Raw genomic sequence first — 25493 nt, 5'->3', positions numbered from 1 at the left:
CTGCTATAGGTTAAAATTGGTCCTTTTGTTTTTATAACTGTGGCGGGTCCCTTGGAGCCAGAGTAGTGGTATAGCTGCAGCAGTGAGCTATAGCTATTGTGTAAAGCAGAATATGTTTAGGAGCTGACTCATGATCCTTGTCTGGCAGCAAGTGGACTGAAGTATTAAGGAGAGGTGGGGGTGGAAATGCCAGCTGCAAGTTGATCTTTAGTCTCCTCACAATTGCCTCTAGAGGCAGCTGCCCATTTGTCTTCCAGTCTCCAAGTGCAGTACTGGTGGCCCACCATAGATGGGGGAGGGGGGAGAAATGGCAGGGGGAAAAGGAGATTTCTATTGTGACTGATGTACCAGTCTGAAACTCTGTGAAACCTGGTACTACCTGGAGTGTGTTTATGGGGTTTTTATGTTCTTTCTGCTAAAAAAAAAAAAAAGGCATCCCACAGACCTTCACACTGCTGAAAAACGTAAACCTTCCATCTGAATTCAGCCTTTTCAGGTGCCTTAAAATGTAGCATTGCTTTTTGTCTCCTAGCTTAAGCACCCTTCTTTCTTGTCGATTGTGGGATGGATAGGCAGGCTCCTCTACCTCTTTCCTCCTGTCTTGTAGGCAGCTTTGTTCTTATGCAGAAAGTTTTGTCTAGCAGATCTGGCTGCATCGGGGTTGTCCTTCCATGCCGTTCCCATTGACACAGCATGCCTTATCTAGTTTAATCTTGCCAGTAAGTTTATAGGCAGGATGGTAATTCATACTTTTGCACATACGCGTTGCTTTGCATTGTCATCGGTCATGTCGATGTGTACCATGTTCACTCAAGGACTAGTGTCATTTAATAGTGAGGCGCTTCTGTGCCTATCCAGCAGAAGCAGCAGAGGATACCCGGTTCAGATGCAATTGCCTGAGTTGGAACGTGGCCATGAAACAAAGTCCAAAACTCCCACTATGAAGTGAGCTGCAGGCCGCTGAATGACTGCTAAGGAGAGCTGGACTCTGTTTGTATTATCCAAAAGACTGCACTCTGACACTCAGTGGTTCAGTGCTGACTTACCAGGAGCATTACCACCTGCTGCAGGTGTTAACAATCCTGTACTTCCCACAGCACTTGAAATGTTAAGACTTTCTCAGAATATCATTAGTTTGACAGATTCATTTTGAGATGAGAAAAATAAAGCTTACAAATAATGTACTTGGATGCCCTCAAATGCAATTAGTGTGTACTGAAGTTAACCCTTCATCACATTGGGTTGTTGTACAGAATTTTACCTGGTAATGAAGGCGGTATGTGGAACGTTTTGTTGTCGGACTGCAGGACCACTGTGCTTGGGCTGAATATTTAGTAGTCTTTATAGGATGCAAGGGATACTTACTTCAGTGCATGTAAGATGCATCAATCAGCTTTGGCTCAACTGCTTACATCTAAGTGCAACTCTTTTATGCCAGTTGTGCACCTCTGCACAATTATCTTTTAAATCTCAGAGCAGTCTGAAAATACAGGGTAGTTGCAATATACGCTTGAATATAATTTATAAAAGCATATGGCATCAAATAATTGCATAGCAGCTGCTATGAGTGTCTGCAACAAAAGCAGAGAAGTTTTTCCATAATCTGGGCCTCTGTGCTGAAGAGTCCAGCCACTAAAGGCAGCGAGCAGCCTGGTCTGCTCCCTTAGGTGAACCTGGAGCATGGAGAGATGGGGAGAAACAGTACATTCAAATTCAGAGGGCTAAAAGCAGGGTGAGGAGGAGCTGGAAGAAAATACAAAGCAAGAGCTCAGGAGAAGCTCTGAGTAGGGGAAATTAAAAGGTGAAGCAGGACATGGAGTGTGGGCAGCTGGGATAGCTATAGGAAGAGCAGGTGGTGGAGAAAGTGGGATACAAGCATGAAGAGCTGGTGCATTTGGAGAGGAGAGAAGCCTGGGATGGATTACAGGTGCACACACTGTGCCCACTGGCTGTGTTTCTCAACAATCTGGAACTACGCCTCAGAGACCCAAGTCTCTGTGTTACTGTACTGCAGAGAAAATGTGTCAAACCCATGGGGTGAGTGCAAGTTGCATGCATAGCAACAGCCCGCTATTGCTATCAATCATTTTTGGTAGAGAGCTGGACTGTGATATGTAAGAGTTTAAATGCAGCTGCTGCTGTATGTTTTAGCATTGATACAAGTCCAGATGTTAGAAGATGTGTTTTCAAAATTATTTTTAAATAAGGAGGTACATTATAAATCCAGACTGTAGGCGTAAAATCTAATCCTCAAAAGCTAAGCTCTGCTGCTGTAATTTGGAACTGCAGCTTCAGTCCTGCCACACATCTGCAATGTGACAGTCGTTACTTACATATCATCCCGTCGTCACCCGGTCTTTGGCTCATGCCCTGCACAGACTTATTCTCTGAATCAGGGTAGTGCAGTGTAACTCTTCTCTGCAGGGCACCGGCTTCATATAGCTAAAGAGAAAGGATGGCATTATGTAGAAACTACAGAGAAGGGACAGTGGAGTGTGATGCTCTCCTGCCTTGAAGCAGCTGACGATACTGGCTTTTTTGCAGGAGGTCACTTGTGTATTTCTGTCATTTGGTACCCAGTATGAGTTGCCTGATCAGGATGTGCAGAAATGACAATTACTCCAGGATGTAGGTTAAGCAGTTAGAAGTTTGCTTATTTGGTATACAATCGGGGCTCTGTGACACCAGGAGTCAGGTGCGTTTCCTAAGCACCCAAAACTGCTGGAGCTCTTGTTTTCATCTTGTCAACCTGTTCTTAAATCTGTAATACACATTGTTATCCCTGTGTTACAGCAGGATTGAAAAGATCAACTCTCTCTGAAATGCTGTGTTCCTCTTTGTACACTGTCAGTGATATCTGAAAAGGACTCATCTGATACAGGTGTCACACATGTCTCAAAGGCATAGGGGAATGCTCACTGTCTTACATCTGGACTCACTATGTGGTTACCTAAGAGAAGTATGTTCCTAGTTTAGGGGCTCTGAATCTTCCTCTGCAGATCCACTGATTTTGTCAGGACCGTGCTCACCTAACATTAGGGCATGTACCTGCAGAGGTTCCTAATGCTATACTCTGTAGGAATTGGATTGTATGGCTTAAATAAGGCTTGGGACTACTTCCAAAATGTGAAGGGGCAAAAAAATACTTCCCATTGAACTAAGAGACTGTGGTCCTGTGGAAAACAAAATAATGAGACTCTGACTAAGGACTGATTTAAAGGAGAGTCAAATTAAGGTGGTATAGATATTTTTGATTATTTGCCTAAGCAGACTTAATGATCCCTTTTAGCATGGTTTTCCATGTTCTTAATGAGCCTTTTGGCATAGCCTTGTATCTTTAGAATATGTACCATGTGTGCAATAAACAGAACTGAGGCTTCAAAATGAAGCTGACCCTCTCATGCTATATATCGTAAGTTACTCTGCTGAGCTTCGACCTGTGTCCTTGCTGTGTGACACACATCTGCTGCTGACCTGCTGCTGGCAGTTCAGCTGTTGTGACTGATCCTTACTCGTTAGGGCTGGACCATCAGGGGTTTATTAGTACACATGCACGTGCAGTCCCATGCTGCAAGCGTTCATCTGGCTGACACCAGGTCTAGCAAGCAAATCCCCTCAGAATAGAAATAGGTTTCCTAGCGGGATTGTTGGCATTGTGTAAGCCTTGCCTCCCATATTTAAAGCAATGAATTTATTGAATGGGGGTGGAGGGGAAGCAGAGGGGCAGTTTCAGCTCAGCTCGGCAGCCTTCTCCGTGCCTGTGTGTCTGCTTTTCCAATGAAGTGTATCTCAATTGTTTCTAAATCTTTAAGTGATAAACCACTTGATGTTTGTTTCCCTCCAACGGTGAAGAACTGCAGTGAGGGCAGCCTCCTGAAGCCAGGTGTGGTTTTCAAGATGGCCTTAATCTTATAAATGACAGGAAGTGTTGTCTCGCCTGAGCTGATGTTCAGAAGGTATTACTCAAGGGGAGAAAAGCAAGTTCTTTGGATCAGACCTTAATCTGGTGACTGGCCTCCAGCTGCTCAGGAGGATGCCTCATAGGAAAAGGAGTTATCCAGCATACCTCGGGCATACCTGTGGCCTTCTGCCATAACACAGAGAGCACCACAAGCCTTGCTGCAGTACAAACTCTAAAGACCACTATGGTGTTCAGCTCCGTCCTAATGAGCCGTGCTTTGTCAGAGCTGGCCTGGCTCTGCAGATGGGTAAGCCGGACTGATATGTTGTGTCTTGGGGGGAGCAAGCCCTCTCATCCTACCCCAACCACTTTTGGTGGCCTTGTTACAGCACCTTGTGCCTCTTTGGGGAATTTATCTGTAACAGAGTCCAACTCTAGCAGTAAAAGAAACAGACAAATTCACTTCTCCAGTGCTAGTCCCTGTGATATTTCCAGTTGTTAACTGCAGCCTGTTCATATAAATATCCAAAAGAACATGCTAGTCAAGATCTGCCCTGTTGCTTGGGTTAGCAACAAGTCTTGGCTACAGTAACATAGGGAAGGGGAGTGCAGTCCTGCTGCTCCTGCCACACAACTTCATCCCGGTGTCCTTTCTAAAGTCAGTGAACAGCTATATAGTCAGAGGAGCAGGTTGATGTACGGTGGGATGTGCAGATGATGTGTGTGGTCATGGCAGAACTGGCTGTATCTAGTGCTCCCTTGTGATGTCACTCAGGTCTGCAGAGCTGTGATATTGACTGAATTGTAATTTTTGCTGTGGTTGGAGCTGGTTTTTCAGTTGGGGAAAGGAAGCGTTTGAGGAGACTGCCTAGAAAGAAAAAGTGAGTGCTGGCAGCTGTGTGCAGACACTCCATGAGTAGCTGGACTGCTGATTTGCTTAATCCTTTATGCTCATGAGTCCAAGGGGTTTACAGAAGATGAGGCAAGAAGTTTTGCTGGATCTTTTCCTAAGGCCCTTCAGCTCCACAGCAGCCTTGGAGAAGAGTCTGGGAGCAGCTTCCACAGGAGTTCAGAGCAGAGTGGAAAGTATCTAACAGGCCCCTGCAAAAATGCAGAGGCTGGCTCAGGGTCTATAAGGCCTTTTCTGATCACATATTGTCTTCTAAACAACAGGGAGACTTAGCACAAATATTAAAATGTGGCTGTTTTGGAAACATCAAAAGGAGACATGAAGTGTCCCCTACACATGCCTTCGAACCATGCATTTCCTCCCAGCCCCAAATCACATCAAATGCTTTGTCCCAATCTTAGCAACTTGGACCTGAAACCTGTTTGCACATGAATTCTCCTACCAAATAGGGTGGGTTTTTATGTCTGTGTTATTTTACTGAGTGCAGGGACTGTGTTTTCATTAGGAGCACTAAAGCCTTTTGTCACTTATTTAATGCTGAAGCTAGTTAAGAATCAACATGCAGCTGGTGATGAGTGTTTTGCAGCTGTTAGGACTATTGCAGGTTACTCCACTTCCAGTTGGACTCAACTGCCTCCCTCTGACAATGGCAAAATGAGCAGTTGTATGGCTGTGTTGTGTCCTTAAGGGTACAATTTTCCCTCCTTTTCCATTTTGAGGGGGCGTCCTTTCCCTTTATCTCTATCCTTGTCCACCTAGATGAAGTCTATTTTGGCAACTTTCCCCCTCCTTTGGCCAGGAAGGAGGAAGCAGGGTGGAAAGGGAGGAACAAACAGCTGTCCTTTAGGTTTCAAATCAATGCAGCTCCTTAGCAGGCTGGCAGTGTAAGCTCAGTCATTAGGAAAGCTGCCCTTTCATTCAGGAGGTGGCCTGAGCCAATTCTCTCCCAGTCCAGGACGAAAGAGGTAGGGAGTTTGGTCCTTTCCAGCTTGTAGGACCATTGCAGCTGGCACAAGCTCCTGTTCCCAGTGTTTCATTCGTGCGGTGCACTGGAGGACCATGTTGGCACTTTGGAGTTAAGCCTCTCTCAGGAAACTACTGAAATGTTGCAGTGTGCATGCTTGAATTCCCTTCTCTTTGTGAAACCCACCTTCCCCTGAGATTGGGAATGGATGTAGGAAGGAGATCTGGACTTTCCAACTGAGCCCGGCTCAGGCTAAATCTCTGAGTTGAGCAGGTTTTAAGAAAATAATATGGATGGGGTCAGCCCCTCAGGTGCTATTAGTACCTGCATGGGCAGTGCTGCATAGCAGCTGGGGATCCTGCATGGAGGGATAGGGGATAGTGAATATCTGAAGCTCTGAGTGATTTCTGCAGGACTTGCAGACCTTACCTCAGTCCTGGTAAGAAAGAAGGTGCTTGCCTTTCCCTTCCAAAATGTGTGCTGATCCCTTTGCAGTTTTCTTCTGTAAACTGCACGTGGGTCATGGCTCTGCTAAGCATGTGTGTTGCATGTTGGGTTGCATTGTGTTGTTTAAACGCACAGGAAAATATACTGAACCCCCAGGAGAAAAACGGTCAGACTAGAGTTGGACTGTTGCACTCTTTAGTGCTGCCCATGCCAGCCTAATGGCACTGCGACGTTAGAGGAGATAGGTCAGGACTTGCCATCAACCAGTTTCTGAGCATTTTGATCTCTGAAGTGTGTTTTGATCTCAGGGATGTGAGTGAGGAGGATCATGGCTGAAATCTCATTAGCAAATAATAGGCCTCGTGTGCAGAAATCTGCCTCGCTGACATCTTGATCTTATTCTGCTGCTTCTGATCAGCAGGGTCGAAAATTCATTCTGGTGTTCATGCTTGATAAACAGTGTCACTGCCCTGGTTTACAAGTGACAGTCGCAAGAGCCATAGTATGCAGCATCAAGGGGGATTTTAGCATGTTTACAGGAGGAATTTTACAGGTTTTCCAGTGTTGCTGTTAGAGAAGCTAATTTTCTGAGGGATGCAGAAAGTGCTGTTTACAACTGTGAAAGCTAAATGCGCTCCTACTAAGGCAGCAGATCCCATTTAGCTGCAGGAAGCCTGGTAGTGGAAAAAGTACTTTTCTCAGGTGTTCTGTTGTTTTCTCCATGAATTTGGGTGTCTAGTACACTCCTGCCACCTGGCATACTGCTAAGTTGTCCCAAAATCAGTAATGGCCCTCAAATCTGAGAGCATGCAGGGTGATGACGTCGCTATTGGCAACAGATGAAAAATGAAGTAATGCAATGCTATACTATGCTGCCCCAAGTTAAATGTTTCCACCTTCAAGAGAAGGTTGAAGCCCTACTCTCTAAATTCTAAAGAAACCTTTCAAGACGCTGTTGTTGTGCTGCAGGCAGGGCCATATTTGCAGTGTGTTCAAACAGCATGAGGCATGTGAGGAACTCTAGACCCTACCTTAGCACATGCTTCCCCAATGTAATGCAGATGGGGAACCTGTACAGCCATGGCATTGCGTCACATTATATATGTGCATGTGATTTTTCTGGCCTTGCACGCCCTCCTGGTCCTCTGCACTTGGGAAGGTTACACTGCTGGAAGATGGATATCAATAGTGCCATTAGCTCCAAGTAGGCTTTCCTTGAATTTGCAGGGTTGTAAGTGAAGGTGGACTCTGCAAATGCTGAAATTAGCAGCGTGCTTCTGATTGCAAGGAATTCATGTCAGCAGCTGTCCAGAAGTTTGGGCTTTTTTATTTGATTGTTTTTTAAAAAAAAAAGACAGAGGAAAAAAAGAAAAGGCGGGGAAAAAGCCTAATTTTTTTCCTTTGTAAGGTCTGGGTTGGTTCTGCAGTGACAAGGGTGTGACAGGCAGAATACAGCAAAGATGCACTAAGGTTTCTGTCAGCCTGCTTCCCTGCAGTGAGCCTAGCACTGACTTCCTTGGAGCAGAAGCATTAGGGTAAAGCTAAAGTGTTGAGAGGTGGGGGAAGACTTTGATTTATGTACTAGTAGGGTCTGTTCAATCTTTGGTCTGCCTTGTTCTCTTATTTTCTGTCTACGTTGCTTATTTTTGTCTCCCTGGATACTTCTCCCAAGACTTCTTAGCTCATTTGTGTTTAATCTTCTCAATTTGTCTACAGCCTAGGTTTCTCTAATCTCTGCAGGTCACTGTGCAGTTTGCATGTTTGTTACTCCTCGGCTGTTTGCTGCGATCAGCACATTTGATCATGGTTGAATTTACATCAAAGAAACACCTGACAAAGAAGCAGGCCTGATAATAGGCTCTAGTTTTTTCTCAGCAACCCAAACAGGTGGTAGAGGCGGACAAGGGAACACTGGCAGAATCACAAGGGAGTTCATGCTCTACTTTCAACATGGCATGCTTTTCTCTTCTGTGTGATGGAGCGCTGTAGACCCCGCTGCTGCTGTAGGTTCCCCAAAAATAGAGCTGCCACTGGAAAAGAGGAAAATAAGACAGAGGTAGGCTTTGCTCTTCTCCTGCAAAACAAACCCACTCCTGGAAAATTCTAATTAACTAGAGAGGGGGAGGAAAAACCTTTCCTGCTGTTCCTGTTGTAGCTGCAGAAGTGCAGCTCACAGATCACAGGTGCCCCTTCCCTGCAAGGAGAGTTGGCTCAAACGCGAGGGTCGAGAGATGCTACAGTTGCAGTGTGATTGTTTCCTGCTTCTTCAGAATTCATCAGAGAGGCAGCTGATAAATTCAAGACTGGCTTCCTTAGCAAAATACTTCAACTTAAGTGTCTAAATAAAGGGTTTGCATTTGCTTTTGTTTGTGTAATTTATGCTGTCCAGACCATTTTCCTTGTCTGGAGTTTGCTATTAAGAGCTGGCTTTATATAATGATCATATATAGTTCTATATGGTTATACAGACACAATTGTAGATACATAGAGATAGATATATGTGATGTTTGGTGCATTTGGGATTTTTTCTGTGAGGTACCAGATGCTATTTAGGTTGGTGCCAGGGTCCAGTACACAGTCATCTCATTAGTGCATTGCTCAGGGTTTTGCAGCGCATGGGAGAGATTCATCTTCACTGTTGAAATGGTGTTTGGGGTGCTTACAGAACCTCAGCCTTCTGCCCTCTGCTGAAAGGAAGACTGGTGGCACCATATCGCAACTCCTAGAGGTTTCACCTGGCAGTATTCAGCAGCTGCTACACTGAAGGGCTGCAGTTCTCCAAGAATTAATGTTGAGTCTCTAGGCTCTGATCGATCCTGGGAGGCTGTGTGTAGTTTCCCTGGGCTGCAGACCTCTGACAAGGGCAAAGCTCACCTTCCAGAAGGCTGTGAGGGTAGACTTGGAGCAAGGGGGTGTCTTTATTCCTCTGGCGCAGCATGCAGCAGCAGCTTTAGGATAGGAGATGTGAAACCAGGAGTAAGTGCAAGCCTGTCTGGAGTGGCAGGAGCGTGTGCCAGGCGCTCCCCACAGCTCATCTCTCCTTCTGGGACACGGTGAAGGACCACAGAGGTCCTGGTATGCAGGAACCCCAGCTCTCTATTCTTCTCTGCACAGAACCAAGCTTTCTTCTTCTTTCATTTAACTCAGGCTAGCAAGCCACATGTGTAAAACTTGGGTCATTTGTGGGATGCTGTAGACTGGAGGGGAGAAGCGATGAGATCCTGTCGTCTTTGGCTGAAGAAGCGGTAGCTGGAGCTATCTGGTGCTAGAGCTCCCTGGGCGGCCACTCTGAGTGCGCAGGGCTAAAAGCAACATCCCTCTTGGAGAGATTTCCAGCTCCTTTCATTCAGGTCAGGGTTGGAGATGCCTAGTTTCTCCCTGGTGTGAGTGCTGTTTCCCAGGAGGGCTGAGGATGGATGAGCAGGACAGTCCTTTGCACCTCACCTGCTGGAAACACCATTGCCTAATGGACCAGAGGTGCCGTGCTGCCCAGCTGCTCACCTCTAGCCTTGCTGAGCCCTCAGAGTGCTGATAGCCCAGCTGTTCAGGGATTAAAGGTGCCATTTTAAAAAAAATATCAAACCTGCCTGCAGCATTAAGTAGGGACTCCAGTATTCAGATGAACTCATGATAAATGGAGGTACTGGCTCATTAAATATTGCTTTGGAGTTTGTCCTTGGAAGGCTACAGATTCATAGTGTAGTTGTGATTTGAGATGGTCCAAGTTCTGCTTTGTTTGTGGGTTGGTTTTTTTTTTCCCAAGGATTTCTCTGAGTTCAAAGATGCTTTCAGTTGTAAGCTGTTAAAACAATTCCCAGCGATCTGTCACTGCCCATCCTTGCATGTTTATGAAATAGGAAAAACACTTTTATTTTGTTTTCTACTGTTTTAAAAACAGGCTGGGGTGTGACATTTGGAATATCTGCTCTTTGCTTTCTACCGTTTCCACTGAGGAGTGCGGTGGGATGTCTGGAAGCTGTGAATTACGAAGGCAGGCTGTGCTAAAGCCTGGCTTAACTTAAAAATACAGCAACTAGAAAAATGCATCACCTCACTACCACTTCTTCCCTGGCACATGGAGTAATCTTATTTTGAATGAAAGGCTGGATAAATCTGGCTAAATCCCACCTATATCTCTGGGCCCGTGAGAAGCTCCTGTCCCAGCTGGCCAGCCTCTGCCACCATTTGAGTCGTCAAAGCCATGGAGCAGTCTGCGTTACACTCCCAGCAAAAGGCAGAACAGGAGTGGGGTGAGGCCATCCTGCTCTCTGGAAGTGCATATGGATGGATGCCTTTTCTTTTTCTGTATCCCAAGGAATTAACTCCTTGCTGCCCTGCAGAAGCAGAGACTTCAAATGAAACAAATCAGGAGATGAAATTAGAATCTCCCTGCGGCATGGCACTAAATCCTTGAATTGCATTAGTCTGAGTGGAAAGTCAGAAACCTGCATCCCGAGATTAAAAATAACACTGCCTTTATGAGAGCGGTGAGAATGCCTGCTAATTGTTAGTTTACAGGAGAAAAGCAGAAACACACTGAAAAATTGGCTCACAATAGCAGTTGCTGTATCCTAATCTCTTGGTTCCTTTCTTGCCTTGCTAATAAGAACTAAGACTAATTTAATTTTTACAACGTCCCAAATCTGTGGCTATATGATTCAGAGACTTAATAAGATTCTCCTGCCGAGCCAAGAAAAGCTTAGTGGTTTTTAGCTTACTTTCTTCTTCTGGGTTTCAGTTTCGGGACATTTGTACAGTGGCTGAGACTTTTTTTTTAAAGCCTGTATTTCATCAGGATTAGTAATGTTTCTGTTTAAGTCGTTATAGGTGTAAATTGGTTGTGCTGGAGCTGGGTAAAATATCGAGGAAAAAACAAATCGCAAATTTTGCCACTATTAAAATGTTTTGAGTTGTTTTGATTTGCCAAACTTTTTTTCTGGAGAGAAAAGAAAAAAACCTATTTTGTTTCAGCATTTTCCAATTGAAAGGCTTTGCGATTTTTCTCTTTGAAGTAACTTTTCATTTTGAATGATCTTCAGAGCTAACTTTTGTAAAGGGCTGAACAGTCAAAGTGAAACATTTGTTTCAGTTGACCCCAAATGAATTTTTTTAAAACTTTTTTTCAGGATTGTCAGCGAACCGAAAAATCAGTTATTCACCCAGCTTTATATACCATATACTGATAGAAACTTCAGAGCACCCCAGTGACTGTTTATGTAGTGCAGCTGCTGCTAAGCCCTCTATTTATATGTTGGTAAATTATTATGCTTCTCAGGGTTGCATGAGATAGTAAACCATCAGTAAGTGCCTGTTTTTTCTCCCTTAACAAGGAGGCAACGTTTTATAAAAAATGTTTCTAACTTTATTCTCATTGCATGGCACGTATTAACTTTGGCCGATGTACAGTTGCAGGACCTATTTTATGCAGAAGGTGCGCGTTAACCTCTTCGGAGGCTTGGCTGTGTTAGGAGAAGGCATCGTGTTAGGAGCTGTTTTAAAGCAGCGGAGTTGAGCTCGGCTTCAGGGGTAGCTGCACTTCAAAAAGATGACTGCAATAATAAAGAAAAGATAAAATCCCTAATTTCAGGGTTAACCACCGTCAAAAACCACATTTAAAATGTGCTTTTCCTATGGTTTCTCTGGGTGATAGATTATATATAACATGAAGCTATTTATTTAAAGCAGGTTGGTTTAACCCTTTTTTGGCAGAGCGCATTTTCCCTGTATAAAGAGTTATCTGCAGATGTCCCAGGGCATTTTGGAACAACAGGGCCAAATTACCTGTTTTACTGAAGCTGATGGAAAAAAGTTTAGATTAATTCCTGCAGTACAGACACCGTAACCAGAAATCGTTGGTCCTGCTTGCCTGGTACAGATTGCAAGTCTGCTGGAGAGAAAGGAGTTGCACTAAATAGGTTTGTTTCTGGTGTTCATCTTAAATCTTAATTTAAGCTGAAATCTTGATGCCTCTCAGTTGAAAGCTTTTTAGCATTGAGAGCAGCCCAAGAAAACAGGTTCAGTGTGTTAAGTGCTCCTGAGGTTGTAGTTTTCCCTTTGTGCCACTGTCCCACCAAGAACTTAGCAGCCAGCCCAGGTACGTTTCAGTGCCCAGCCGTAATGCATGAAGCCAGGTTTGCCTGGGCGCGAGTGCTAGGCAGGCTGGAGCCACAGTGCATGCTCCGAACCTGGCGAGCAGGGCCAGGAAGGTGCCGGTGTGGTGGGTTGACCCTGACTGGATGCCAAGTGCCCACCAAAGCTGCTCTGTCACTCCTCTCCTCAGCTGGAAAGAGAAGAAATATAACGAGAGGCTCATGGGTTGAGATAAGGACAGGGAGAGATCACTCACCAATTACTGTCACGGGCAAAACAGACTCGACTTGGGGAAATTTGTTTATTTTATTACCAATCAAATCAGAGTAGGGTAATGAGAAATAAAAATTAAATCTTAAATCACCTTCCCCCCCACACCTCCCTTCTTCCTAGGCTTAACTTTACTCCTGATTTCTCTCCCTCCTCCCCCCCAGCAGTGCAGGGGTATGGGGTATGGGGATTGTGGTCACTTCACTCCACGAACTTCTCCAGTGTGAGTCCTTCCCATGGGCTACAGCCCTCCACAAACTGCTCCAGCGTGGGCCACTCCCTGTGGGGTGCCGTCCTTCAGGAACAGACTGTTCCAGTGTGGGTCCCCCACAGGGTCACAAGCCCTTCCAGCAAGCCTGCTCCAGCATGAGCTCCTCTCTCCAGGGGTCCACAGGTCCTGCCAGGAGCCTGCTCCAGCACAGGCTTCCCTCAGGGTCACAACCTCCTTTGGGTATCCACCTTCTCTGGTGTGGGGTCCTCCATGGGCTGCAGGTGGATATCCATGGGCTGCAGGGGGACAGCCTGTCTCACCATGGCCTTTATCACAGGCTGCAGGGGAATCTCTGCTCTGGTGCCTGGAGCACCTCCTCCCTCTCCTTCTTCACTGACCTTGGTGTCTGCAGCATTGTTCCTCTCACATATTCTCACTCCTCTCTCCAGCAGCAATTGCGCAGGCTTCTTTTTTTTTTCCTCCCCCTTCTTAATATATTGTCCCAGAGGCATGGCCACCATTGCTGATGGGCTTGACCTTGCCCAGCAGTGGGTCCATCTTGGAGGTGGCTGGCACTGGCTTTGTCAGACACAGGGGAAGCTTCTAGCAGCTTTGCATAGAAGCCACCCCTGTGGCCCTCCCGCTACCAAAATCTTACCACGCAAAGCCAATACAACTGGCTAGGCTGGAATTAACTAGTGAGGGGTATTCTTTTTTTTTTTTTTTTTTTTTTTTATATCCTCACCTTTGGAGAGCACTGACCCTGGCTCAGGTCGAGGCATGAAATTAAGTTAGTGGGAGCCAAGCAGATTCGCTACACCCCAGGAGCAGCCTGTGAACTGTGGAAAGGTCAGGTTTTTCTCCCAGGCCTTCCAAGGACACTTCAATTCAGCAAGTCCTTGGAGCCCTTCTCCTTCCCTGGTCTCATTCACTTCATCCCCTGTGCCTCTGCTCCCTGCAGGGACCTGCTTTCTAGGCTCCTATTTGATCTCTGGGTGCTAACTTCTGCCTGGAGGGAGTAGCTGTGCCGGGAGGAAGGTCGCAGCAGGAGCACTGGGTGTGGGAGGCAGGAATAAGAGTTTCTGGCAGGAGGGAGCAAGCTCAGACTTGCTGCCTTTCGGAGCTCATCCCCAGGGCCACATCAGAGAGCCATTCCTCCTGCCTGGCACGTTTCTCTCCCTTTCTCCCCCACTCTTTTGCCTGGGATTACACAGTCCTGGGTTGTCTTTGCTTTCGGGTGTGGGACTTCAAACTGGTTGAACCAATTCATAGCATATGATTCACTGGATGCGTTTCGGCCCTTGCTTTGATTCTGCAGTGTCTGTTAGCAGCTTGCAATTTTTACAGACGTGCTAGATGTCGTTCTGTATCGCTGTTGTCCTGGGAGCCCCTGCCATGCACCAGGTGCTGCCCTGTCACGCAGCAGGGATGTACAAATCATAATCATACTCCTTTCTGCAAGTAATTCTGGGTGTCCTGGTGATGCCTGACCCATTAAGTCAAGGCTTTTCAATAGCCCAGTTTGAGTGGCAGAGGTGATTAGGTGATGTTGGTTGGTTGGTTTTTGTTTTGTTGCATTAGGGTTATTCACTTAGATTTGACAAATATAACCATCCAGAATTTGGTTTATAGCAATAAGCAGTGAGACTGGCAAGGCCACACAATGTTTGGGGAATAATCTGTAGCTCTGGAGGGATGGAGGTGGTATTTAGAACTCTGCTGGGAGCTGCTTGTGCTCTCTGTATTTGAGGCTGTTGCCAAGTCAGGGGCGGGGGGTGGAGTGGGTGTCATCTAAACAGGGGTGGTCTTACTGCCAGCATCGCTTCTGCCAGAGCTGTTGCCTGCATCTGAGACATCAAAGAACAAACGTCAAGCTTAGCTCTTCCCCAGCTTCCCTGCCCTATTGCTTCCCTGAATCCTTCTCCTTTCCAAGGTGGGAGCAACCTGACTGCCAGAGCAGCAAAATCCAGTTTTCCCTCCCCAGCTAAGGCAGTTGTGAGTCAGCATGCTTGTGAGGTTGTTCAGTGGGAGGAACTGGTCTGAGGAACTGTGACAGTGATGCTGTTGGAGCATGGCCAGCTCGGTTCTCTGCTGATGAGGTACTCTGGGCTTTGCTTCCTTCCTGTTTGACAGTGTTGAAGGGCGGGAGATGGAGCAGCTGCTGCTTGTGGAGGCTGCTAGGGCCCACAGGTAACCCCCAAAGGCTTTTGAGATCCTGGAATGGGGCTGCTCCTGTCCTGACCTCCAAGCCCCTCCTCGGATGACGGCTCCGTAGCTGGGATCAAGTCTTGCTGCTGAAGCTGGATTATCTCTGGGTTGCGCTGGTCAGTCCCTGTGTGGTTTTTGGGTATTGCTGCTGCTTCCATTTGTACGTGTTCCCTCCTGGGGGATATGATCTGGGTCCAGACCTCGCTCTTGCTTTCATCCAGTGAAAGCTGAGGTCTGGCAGCTCAGCTCACTGGACCATCCTTAAACTCTAATGTAGCCTAAAGCTGTGTCCTTGCAGCTGGATTCACAGAGGTCCATGCCTGTAGCCTGGAGGGAAGTAAGATGTTAGGATGCACTCACACCAGGTGGTCTCCTGCTTACAGGGCAGGTGTTCTCCAAATTGAGAAAAGGTGCTTCTCAGCCCTGAAATGACAGCATTAACTTGTATGTCTTCTCTATTTGGGGGCAGCCATCAGGGGCTGAAGTGATCTTCGGTCCCATTCAGAGCAGCAGAAGCAGCTTTGTGAAATCTGCTGGAGGCAGGAGGCGCAAAAGCTGACACAGAACCTGTGCGGGATTCCTGCAGGCTGGGCATTAGCTGATGCCACTGTTACAGGTAAGACCTCCTTGTGATGGGCAGCCCTGCTGGCAGCCACCGTGGGCCTCTTCCTGACATGCTCCCAGCCCAACGGAGGGCTGCGCTTAAAAATGGCTGTCTTGAAATTGATAGCCCCTCATGTTCATGTCCTGAGCCAGCTGCCTGGCCTCACTTGAAAATGCTGCTGCATCTGCTGAAACAGTCAGGACTTGAAGCCCACCCCACCCCCACCCATCTGCATCCCACATGCCCCTGGGTTTGTGGCCCTAAGGCTGAAATTCCCCTCCCAATTTTCCCCCCTCTTAATTTAAGGTCATATTAGGCAACTCTGCTTTACCAAGCTTTTCTACCATACCAGGGCAGGGGAAGAGATGCAGACAACTTAGGGTGACAACGCTGAAGGATTTGGGAGGAAACCTTTGATTGTAGTCAGCGTGTACTGTTGAAGTAAGGTGTCACCTTGGCTGCAAGGATATTAACCCCTGGTGGGCCTTAGGCAGGAAAAAGGCAGTGGTAGGTGATGATATTTCAACAGAGGGAAGGGGGTTTCATCCCTCCATGCCTCCCACCCCAGTGCAGATTCCCCCCAGCAGGCAAGAGTGGGCAGCAAGAGCTGGCTGGCCACATGAGCTCTGCCAAGGGATTGCAAGCAATACAGTAAACTCTGTTTGGAGTAGCCTGGATAATCCCTTCCCTGTGCAAGCTGAAAGGCAGCACGCAGGGAAAGCAAGACTGCCCAAGTATTGTCTTCTAGAAAACTTCCAGGGTTTTGTGGCTTCCCCTCCCCCGCCCCTCCCAATAAATGCAGAGCTTGGCACAAGTGCAAAATCCATGTCATCCCTGCTCACACTAGGAAGGGAGACGTAAAGGCAGCAAGTAATGAAGGCTGTAGGCCAAACTGCGCAAGAGAGAGAAAGCAAGGGGAGGAACAGGGGGAGGTGGAGGAAGCCCAGTGAATAGGGGGAAAAGGAGAGGAAACGGCAGAGGAAATAGTCCGGGGAGTAGCAAAGTAGGGCCAGAAGAATGGAAGGAAATCCTCGCAGAAATGGGTGATTTAAACCTGTTCCTTCTGTGCATCGTGATGTGCCTTCCCCTAGCAGATGCTGGAGGTTCCTGGGGGGGAATTGGCTGGCTTTTGGGGACATGTCAGTTGGAAAAGGGAGAGGGAAGGAGGACTAGAAAGAAGCCTCCCTGCCCATGACCCCAAAGCACCTGGCGTACCTGGAGCATCAGTCCGAGAGGATGAGTTTTGGAAGTTGGTAGGTGTGCCCAGCCCACTGCCACACACAGGGCTCCTGCAGCCACAGCACCCGAGGTCTTATGGCTCCTTCCCCCTCCCTGGCCATCTCATTATTTGGAGGAGAAGGGAGGTGGGAGCTAAAACCCATGATCTTGCTGGCCTGCTGCCAGTTGCTAAGGCAGTTTTTTTCAAAAGGGAGAGGAGCTGTGGAAGGAGAGAGCTGCCTGGAGAGGAGGCAGAAAATGCACACAGGGACCAGGCAGAGACAAGCCTGCAACCACCGGTGATGGAGGCAAGCAGGACCCACAGGCTCAGTGGGAGCGGAGGTGAAGGAGCCCAGTGGAAAGGGGCAGGGGGAACCAGGGAGAAACTGCTCCTTGCACAGCTCAGCTTTTGAGCCAGCATCCCTATGGGCCTGTCGCAGCTGATCAGTTAGCTGATGTTCACAGCAGCTGTACAAAGTGTTGTCTGTGGCTGAAGGGGACTTTTTCCCCAATGACTTTTCCCCTCTGTGGTTTCTCTGGTGAGTATGAGAGCCGTGTGGTCCAGGGAAGCCAGCTCTGCTGTGCGGACAGGGCCAGGAGTCGTTTCACTTGCCAAGAAGGGGAGGAGCACAATTCCCTGCAGGCCAGGGTCGGACATGCAGGTGAGAGGCATCATCCCTCCTGGGTGACGGCACCAGCAGCTCAGTGGGGCAAGGGTGCCTTTTGCTGTCCTCTCCTTGCTGCGTTTCTGTGTGTTTCTGCCCCACGTGGCATATATTTGAGCAAGGTTTGTGAAAGCTGGTGACCCTGCCTGGCCACAACACCCCAAATTTCCAGTTATTTGGGCCCAGAGAAGAGCTCAGCAGCTGGTGTCAGCTGTGGAGTTGCTGCACTGGCTCACAGTGATAGCGAGCAGCCGCAGAGCTGAATGCAGACCTGGGCCAGTCCCGGGCTGTTGCTGCTGGTGGTTTCAGTGCCTGTGAGGAGCCGCCACTCTGTGCTGTGGTGGCTCCTCTGCCTGGAAACCCCACTTCAGGGGCACATCAGCAGATGCACCTCAGAGAGGGAGGGTCTGTCATTCAGGCCTGAGGGCACCCCAGACTCCTGTCACCCCAAGAAGCAAGGTAAGTACTGTTCTCCTCCATTGGGGTGTCAGTACGAGATACCTCAGACCTGAGCTGCATCTGCTGCAGGTAAGTGCCTGTGCTGAACCACAGCCTGCTTTCTCCTGCCCCCCCCCATAGGCAAGCTCAGAGTAGGGGCTGGTTGCAGAGGAATGTCTGGCAGCTGCTGGGGAGCCCTCCAGCTGGGGGCAGACACTAGAGGGAGGTGCAGCTCACCAGCTCCCCACACAGGTACCCCATTTTAAAAGTCCAGGGCAATGGTTTGCCCTTACTCAGCTGAAAAGCGGAAAGGTCTGGAGTGGGTGGCAAGCCACTCACGGAAGGGGTAAGTAGGGCTCTGCATGTAGCCGTGAGGTTTTGGGCTGGAGGCGTCTCCTACTTAGAAGTCATGAGTGAGAAAACGAGCTCTTAAATGGTAGGTGGCAATAAAGCAAGAGCAGCTTTGGGAATGCATCTCCCCATGTCCTGCATCAGGTGGAGGCACTGACAACTGGAAATGTCTGTACAGGAGCCAGCAGTGTGTTGGTTCAGGGCGAGCACCATTGCACCCTGGAAGGGAACAGAGACGCTGGGGAAAGTGTTCACACTGTAGTCTTGGGTGCATTTCACCCCTTTGAGCACAGCACGTGCTGAGCAGACAGAAATTCAATCCCTGGGCTGGCTTTAATTCTTCCACTTCTCTCTTTGCATTTCCCGTGCCCTGTGCCTCCACAACCATGTGTCCCCGAGCGGCAGCTGGTGTGCAGGGCCCAGTGCCCTGCGCCGCTGCTGCTGGCTGCCGCACTGGTAACATGAGCCAGCTCGCCGCAGCTGAGCTGCTGTGCGGCATGTTGGGACGGGGAAAACTTGCTGCTTTTCTGTCTGGTTTTTGGTTCGCTGTAAATCCAGAGCAGAGCAGTCATGTTTCTGTGGGTGTAGGAGGCCGAGCGCAGTGTGTGGTGGGGGGGTGGGAGGGGGTGAGTCACTTGCTGTGCACCGCAGCTGGGGCCAGCCCAGACAGCACTCCTGGGCTGCACTTGCTGCTTTATTGCCACAAAAGGCTTGAACCAAAGACAGAGATGAGATCGCCCTCCTGCCTGGCCCTGAAAGCAAACACCTATCACCTGAGGGGGGGAGCAGGAAGAAGGCACTGATAAATGAAGCACTGGATTAAGGTATCAGATTTTTCCTGCTGGGATTTAATGCCCTAAAGGACAGTGCATTATAGGTATTAAAGCAAGACAGAGTCTGCTCTCAGCTAGCCCAGCAGCACCCTGATAAGCTGTGCATGCCACAGGGACCAGCTCAGGGCTGCAGCTCATGCCACAGGAGAGCTGAGCATCTCCTGGCACTCGCAGGCCAAGACTGGCTGCAGAAGGACGTGGACACCAAGGGCACCTCAGTGTGAGGGACACAAGCCTCGCACCAGGAACAGGCCTTGCACAAGGCCTGTGTCTCTTGTTCTGTGAGGCGAAGCAGGGCAAGGCTGGGCTCTCCCTCCCTTGTCCCTTGCAGTGGTGGGCGAGGCTGCCTGCTGCGGCCCTGGCATGCTGCCGACCTGTGGGGGTCTGCCTCCCCCTTACCGACCTCATTGTGGAGGGAAAGAACCAAGCCAGAGTTTATTTTAATTGTTTATTGTATAATATAAAACTACAAAAGTAAGACTGCTCATTTCCATGTACATTTGTCCAATTGTTTTTTTTGATTACAGCCCATACCTACATGTGAATACAGTAATCTGGTTTCAGATGTATATGTCTGTAATATTGCATAGAAAAGGCACAGCTCTAAGGTCTGTGGGAAGGGAAAGGGAAATACAGCCTTTTTTTTTTTTTTTTTTGACAATAACAAGCCCTGTTCAAACAACCATGCACTGAACATGTCACACTATTTACACCTTTTCCAGAATCTTGGCCTTTGCAGGCACTAGCATGGATTATGCTCAGAACTACATAGGAGTCAAGGTTGGGATTTTATCTGCAATTTATGTTTTTAAAGATGTTCCAGAACTTGCATTAGGCTTATTTTCAGAAAAAGAAAAAGTGCTTAGAAGAGAACTAATTTATTTTAAAATGTTCAGTCTTATTAATTAATAGAAGCACTGAAAGCAACTTGCACAGAAGCAGGATACTGAAACCTGGTGGGGGGACTGGGGAACAACCCAAAACAAAACCAAAACAAACTCTAACACGAACAAAAAGTTCACAAGATGCCGGAGTGAATTAAACCGTTTGTCAGACAGGACCCATTACGATTTACTCAATTTAATGGTGACTAAAGTGTAAACTTTGGATTCAAAACATTGGTTTTAAACAACCCAGGCTATTACCACACAGCATTGAGGGAAAACCAAATTACCTTTCACAAGGTCCAAATTTATTCTTACAGTGATTGCTTCAGACAGTGGCTTTACTGTCTTGCTTTTCTAGCTGGCTGCAAGGAAGATGCCAGATGGATGCATTTATGTATGACTCTGCTCCAAGAGGGAAGCTCCCCTTCATTTGCTGACAGGGCTCTGCAGTCCCGTCAGGCTCTGGAGGGGACCCGTGGTGTCCAAGGAGTAGCTGGGGGGATGCACAGAGCAACACCGGTCATTTGAACTCAAGCAAGCAAACCCCTCCGCTGCATCTGTGAAGTGCGGTCATCACTTCTTGTCTGGCTTTACCTTCTGGCAATGAGGTGGTGCCAGCTCTGTTGCTGCATCTTCTGGGGCTGGAGGTAACATCCATCCTGCAACCTTCTTCACCTGTCCAGCCCCAGGGACTTCAGGTGGGCTTCCCGTGTGTGTTTTAAAAAAAAAAAAACCACACCTTTTTCAAACACTTGCCAGGCTAGCACAATAGAGGTGATTGCATCTGCTCCTGGTTTCTGTTGCAGATTCCAGCAGAGTGCCGTGGAGGGCCAGCAGGAGAAGCTGATGGGGTAGGAGCCTGACTAGGACTAATTTTGAACATAAAACTTGTTCTTCACCCATACCTTTTTTTGCATATTTCAAACAACCAGACCCATATTGGAAAAAGAAAGTGTGTGTGTGTGTAAGTTATGTGAACCATGCATATCCTGACTGGAACTCAATTTTCTCTGAATCTGGCTCCCATACCCTTTTTCATACAGATTTACATTCCTACAAGAGAATACATTCCTACCATACATTCTGTACATGTTACAATCCAGATGTTGTTAGCTTCACAATAAAATAAATATATTTACAAAAGGAAAAAAAGAATAAATAATTTATGAAAAAAAAAATCACTTCAAATCCAAAGCTCCTTTATTCTGCTCCCATCTTGTCACTTCATTGCACATTAATGTCACTCTCCATCCCTGGTGTAGGTCTTGGAGACGTTTCATGCATGGCTGCTGTTAGGATGGCAGCAAAGGCCACGCTAGAGGCAGTAAGTGACCATGTGGGCAGGAAGCCACAGCTGAGCCCTTCCCTCTGTAGCCTGCCACGCTTACAGACCAGCACCAGCCTTGCTAACCTTTTGCCTAGTCCCATAAGCCAGGTATGTTTATGTCCTATGGGATTCCTGTAAGGACTCTGCTATAGGATGTGCGCTTCAGCACCAATGATACACAGACACCACCTTCTGAGTGGTAAAACAGATTTAGAGCTCCTCTCCCGTTCTGTGGATACAAAAACTTCAACTAACCCCTCTTGAACAACAGCACAGCTCTCTGAAAATGGCACTGATGTGAATTTTTGCCTAGCAATACGGTAGTTGTTTAAATGCATAAGTAATTCCCTGTTCCCACACACACCCCACCCCACCCCCCAAAAAAAAAAAAAAAAAAAAAGAAGAAAAAAAGAAGGCAGCCCCTCCTGTAAAGCAAAGCATGCTTACCAAGTCACCATGTGAAACTGCTGCTGTTACCACGTGCCTACAGGTTTGTGCAGACAGACACACAACCCTTGTGTGGCTAAAGTCTTCCCAGTTACTCCAGTTACAAGAGGTGCAGGATCCATCAGGGCTCTTTTCCTCCAAGGGCCGAAAAGGGTGGCCGAGAGTGGTCTGGTCACTGCCAGGAGCGAGACAAAGCAGTGCCCTGCTCCTGCCCCAGCCCTTCACTTCTGATGGTCCCTAAAGTTACGCTTGGTCAATGGTTTTGTTTGAAGCAATAACTTTTTTTTTTTTTTAGTCCATGTAAGGAAACGACTGCAAATCCATCAGCATCCTGCTGCTTCACTGAGTTTGGCTTGGAATAAAGAAAGCAAACTCACCCCCTCAGCCCATTCCCCCCTCCTCCCCCAGCCCCACATCTCACCCTGGCAGATGTATTCAGAGCCAAAAGCGTGCTTTGTAATTGTACATGACAGATTTCATTTCAAGTTCCTTCACTGCAAAACGTATTTGCTTTTACACTGTGTCTGCGTGCATATCTATGTTATATCTATCTACCTATATACTAATAAATATATGTGGCCTGTTTTAAAGTGCCAATTTATAAAAAGCTGCCTCCTTAAAGGGCAGACAAGACCCAATTTCATCCATGACAAGAAGGGAGCAGAATTGACTGAATATTGCCAAATGACGTAAAACATAATTTAAAATTTCTTAAATAAATATAAAAGTTATTCCTAAAGAAGCCATAGGCATGTCAAAAATATAGGTTGTAACCGGCGCTCAACAGCTAAAGTACCATTGAAAAACTAAAATGCCATAGCAACTTCAGCAATAGGCATGATACATTGCAAACTTTTTTTTTTTTAAATTAAATGTACACCATGAACTTAAAAAATGCTATTGGTGCAGTAATGAGAAGACTTCTCAGGTGTTACGGGGAACGGGACCATGCATAGAAAGCTGTGTCTGTGTATTTGTTGTAAAACAGGTCTATAAAGTGTAAAGCAGGTAACGCAGTTGATACAAGAAACCAACCCTATATGAGATGCCAAGTGATGTAACACAACTGGCTCCAGTTTCAACAGCAATGGATATTAAAGCAAGTCCATCCAGTGCAGGTAAGAGATGAGCTTCACTGCAGTAATACTGAAGTTTCCTTTTTCAGCACTTAGCACAGTGAGGTGGGGAGAGGGAAGGAGAAATACTCCAAGAAAGGGCGAGTGGACGCTGTCAACGCCAGTCTTCTGCCCGCTCTGCACATACGCCCGTTGGTCAGGAAGATTGCCACGAGAGGTGGGCAACGGGCACATTCCCCCTCAAAACCATTCCCAGGAGCTTCGGGTGAGGAAGTGCTGATCTGCCACCGTGTTAAGGCGCTCCACATCACACGGGATGGATGCCCCGGCAAGAGGACGCAGGCAGGCTTGGGGGCACCGGCCCAGCGCTGGGGTGGGGAGGCTGCAGCCGCGGTGGCACTCAGGACCTCTTCAGGTGAAGTTCCACAACTGTTTCCTGCCAACTGCTTCACATACGTGTTGAAAAAGGACATGGCTCTAAGTTTCAGGAATCACAGTAGTGCGCAGTGGGTACAGCAGGGAGCAAACACTTGTGAAACTCCTACAGAAGCAGCTCCCAGCCCTTTCTTAAAGCACTTTTTTGTTTGCATTCAGGGAAACCGACTGCAGGCTTATTTGATCCAATTTTCTCTTTGCACCATACACATATAAAACATTACAACTCTGTATAAAAGTACAAGTGGTTCTTGTACATCTGAATTATGCAGGAACTATGTGAGCAAATCCTATCAAAATAGCTAAATTTTTTTTGTGTGTATAAACAGCATTTGTTTTTAGAAAAAACAATATCATAAACTGCAGAATCTGTACAAAAATATAAAATAAATTTGGGCAGCAGTTTCTAAACAGCCATGTAAATGCAACACTTAAAGAGGAGCAGGTTAATGCCTCCAAAAGGCTGAATTGCTAAGTCAACCTATACAGGGCTAAAATGGTATTGAGATTATCTAAATAATAAAATTTTTTACCTCTTGCAATAAAACTTATAGAAAAAATAGACAAATATGCACATGCAATTTACAGCTTTCCCCAACATAATCCTTGTGCTTAGCTTTTACAATTTTTTTTTCTTTTTTTGTAATAACATAACATTGTCTACAATACATATTCTTTCCTATACCAGGATATTCGGTCTTCCTTGAGGAACCACTTTAAAAAAAATACATTAGAAGTGGTCATACATGGATGAAGGCACTCCAACTCTGCTTGAAGCAAAAACTAGTGTGATCCTTTTCTTTTCAAAAAGGCAAGCAAGGATGCATGCACAGTGCTGTGAATTGGGGGTGGGAGGGACTATGGAAATACTACCAAGTGTATATACTGGTACTTAAAATAAAAAAAAAATAATTGCTATATTTCTATATTTTAAGACCCAACAAGCACCTCCATGATGTGATCCAGTTCTGTGAGGTCCATTTTGAAAGGCTGATTTGGAGTTACTGGTTGACTGCTGTATGGAGCGAGAGTTTTTAGGAGCTCATCTGCTGAGACAGGAGCCATTTTTGAGGCAGCCCCTGTGGCAGACGTGCAGGGGTCAAAATCATACATGGATGTATCAATGTCAGCGAACAGAATATCATCCAGGGTCAAGTCTGTGAGGAAACCTGTGGAAGTTGTTATCTCAAAGTTGCCAGGTAGCGAGTCCATGAGTTTCGATTCAGCTGTTCTGCTCTCCGGGATGCCCTCAGGCTTTTGAACATTGGACTCGCTGGGGTGATCTTTAGAGTCATCGGCTGTTGTTTCGGCTGCTACTGCCTCTACGGAGGTAGGTGCTGGACAAAGCTCCTCAATTTCGTCCAAGGCTGAAGAGAAGCTGTCCTTTACTGGTTGGAGAACAGGAGGTGGTGGTTTTGTCGGACCATCGTGCTGGACAGTCGGGGAAGTGCAAAAAGTGTCGTCCTCAAGCAAAGAGGCTGGGGTGAGGCAAGACTCCAGGGGCGTAGTGCTTACAAAGTCAGTGGGGAGAAGGGGCTGGGAGGCGAGATGGCTGAACGCTGGCTGGGCCTCGCGGAAGTTGTCACTGAGAGGGTCAGTGGGCTGCGAAGCGGTCACAAACACGGGCCTCAAGCTGCCTTCTTGTTTGAGTTCTTCCTGGATTCGCCTCAACATGTTGTTAATTAAAACTGTCTTTTGCAAGCTTGGCTCAGTTAATGGCCTGTGGTTATAAAGTTTCATAAGGGAAATGTTGAAGATAGTCTGACGCTGTAAGGTGTAAGACACCTTAGAGGGACCGTCAGTAGGAGACACCACTTTGCCTTCCAACCCATCTTCATGCTCGTCAAACTTCCGCTTTCCTCCTTTCCCCAACATATATCTGAAAGGAAAGAGAAGAGATTGATGATGCCAAAGCTTGAAGCCTGTTCTTCCCGCCTGAATGACTACCCTAGTCCACCTCCTCCCTTGCACACGTGGTGTGGAGAGATTAGCCGCTCTGTCCCCTCCTCACTTACCCCTAACAGTCACAAGTGGAAATCTGTCCACATAAATAACTCTTGGCCCACAGCAGCGTGATGAGGAAGCAGAAGCCACCTCAACACAGTGCTCTGGTCCATTGTGTTAAAGCACAGCTACGCTGGCAAATTCCAAGCAGGAATTCAAACAGCATCTATAAAACTCAAGCCCTTGCACGCTTGGCAGCAAATTTCA

At 47.2% G+C, this 25493-nt stretch overlaps 1 protein-coding gene and 1 long non-coding RNA gene across 9 annotated transcripts in view; one reads left to right on the top strand and one right to left on the bottom strand.

Annotated features, from left to right (window-relative positions):
- The first annotated feature begins 3852 nt into the window (after positions 1-3852).
- Positions 3853-21696, top strand: LOC135312529 (uncharacterized). Its single transcript, XR_010372106.1, has 3 exons — positions 3853-4208; positions 15471-15617; positions 17035-21696. It is a non-coding gene; the product is annotated as an uncharacterized LOC135312529 (long non-coding RNA).
- SERTAD2 (SERTA domain containing 2) overlaps positions 19545-25493 on the bottom strand; it is an 84304-nt gene continuing 78355 nt past the window's right edge. For 7 of the 8 annotated variants that reach the window (XM_064446667.1, XM_064446668.1, XM_064446670.1 and 4 more), the window contains one exon: positions 19545-25161. In XM_064446667.1, coding sequence (XP_064302737.1) covers positions 24213-25157 — 945 coding nt within the window. In that variant the 5' untranslated portion in view covers positions 25158-25161 and the 3' untranslated portion in view covers positions 19545-24212. The remainder of the gene's footprint in view (positions 25162-25493) is intronic. The other variant, XM_064446665.1, reaches the window with a different exon arrangement.

This window comes from Phalacrocorax carbo, chromosome 3 (assembly GCF_963921805.1).
Source record: "Phalacrocorax carbo chromosome 3, bPhaCar2.1, whole genome shotgun sequence".
NCBI classification, from domain to species: domain Eukaryota; kingdom Metazoa; phylum Chordata; class Aves; order Suliformes; family Phalacrocoracidae; genus Phalacrocorax; species Phalacrocorax carbo.
Note: the sequence above shows the minus strand (reverse complement) of the source record. Positions and strands in the feature narration are given on the sequence as shown.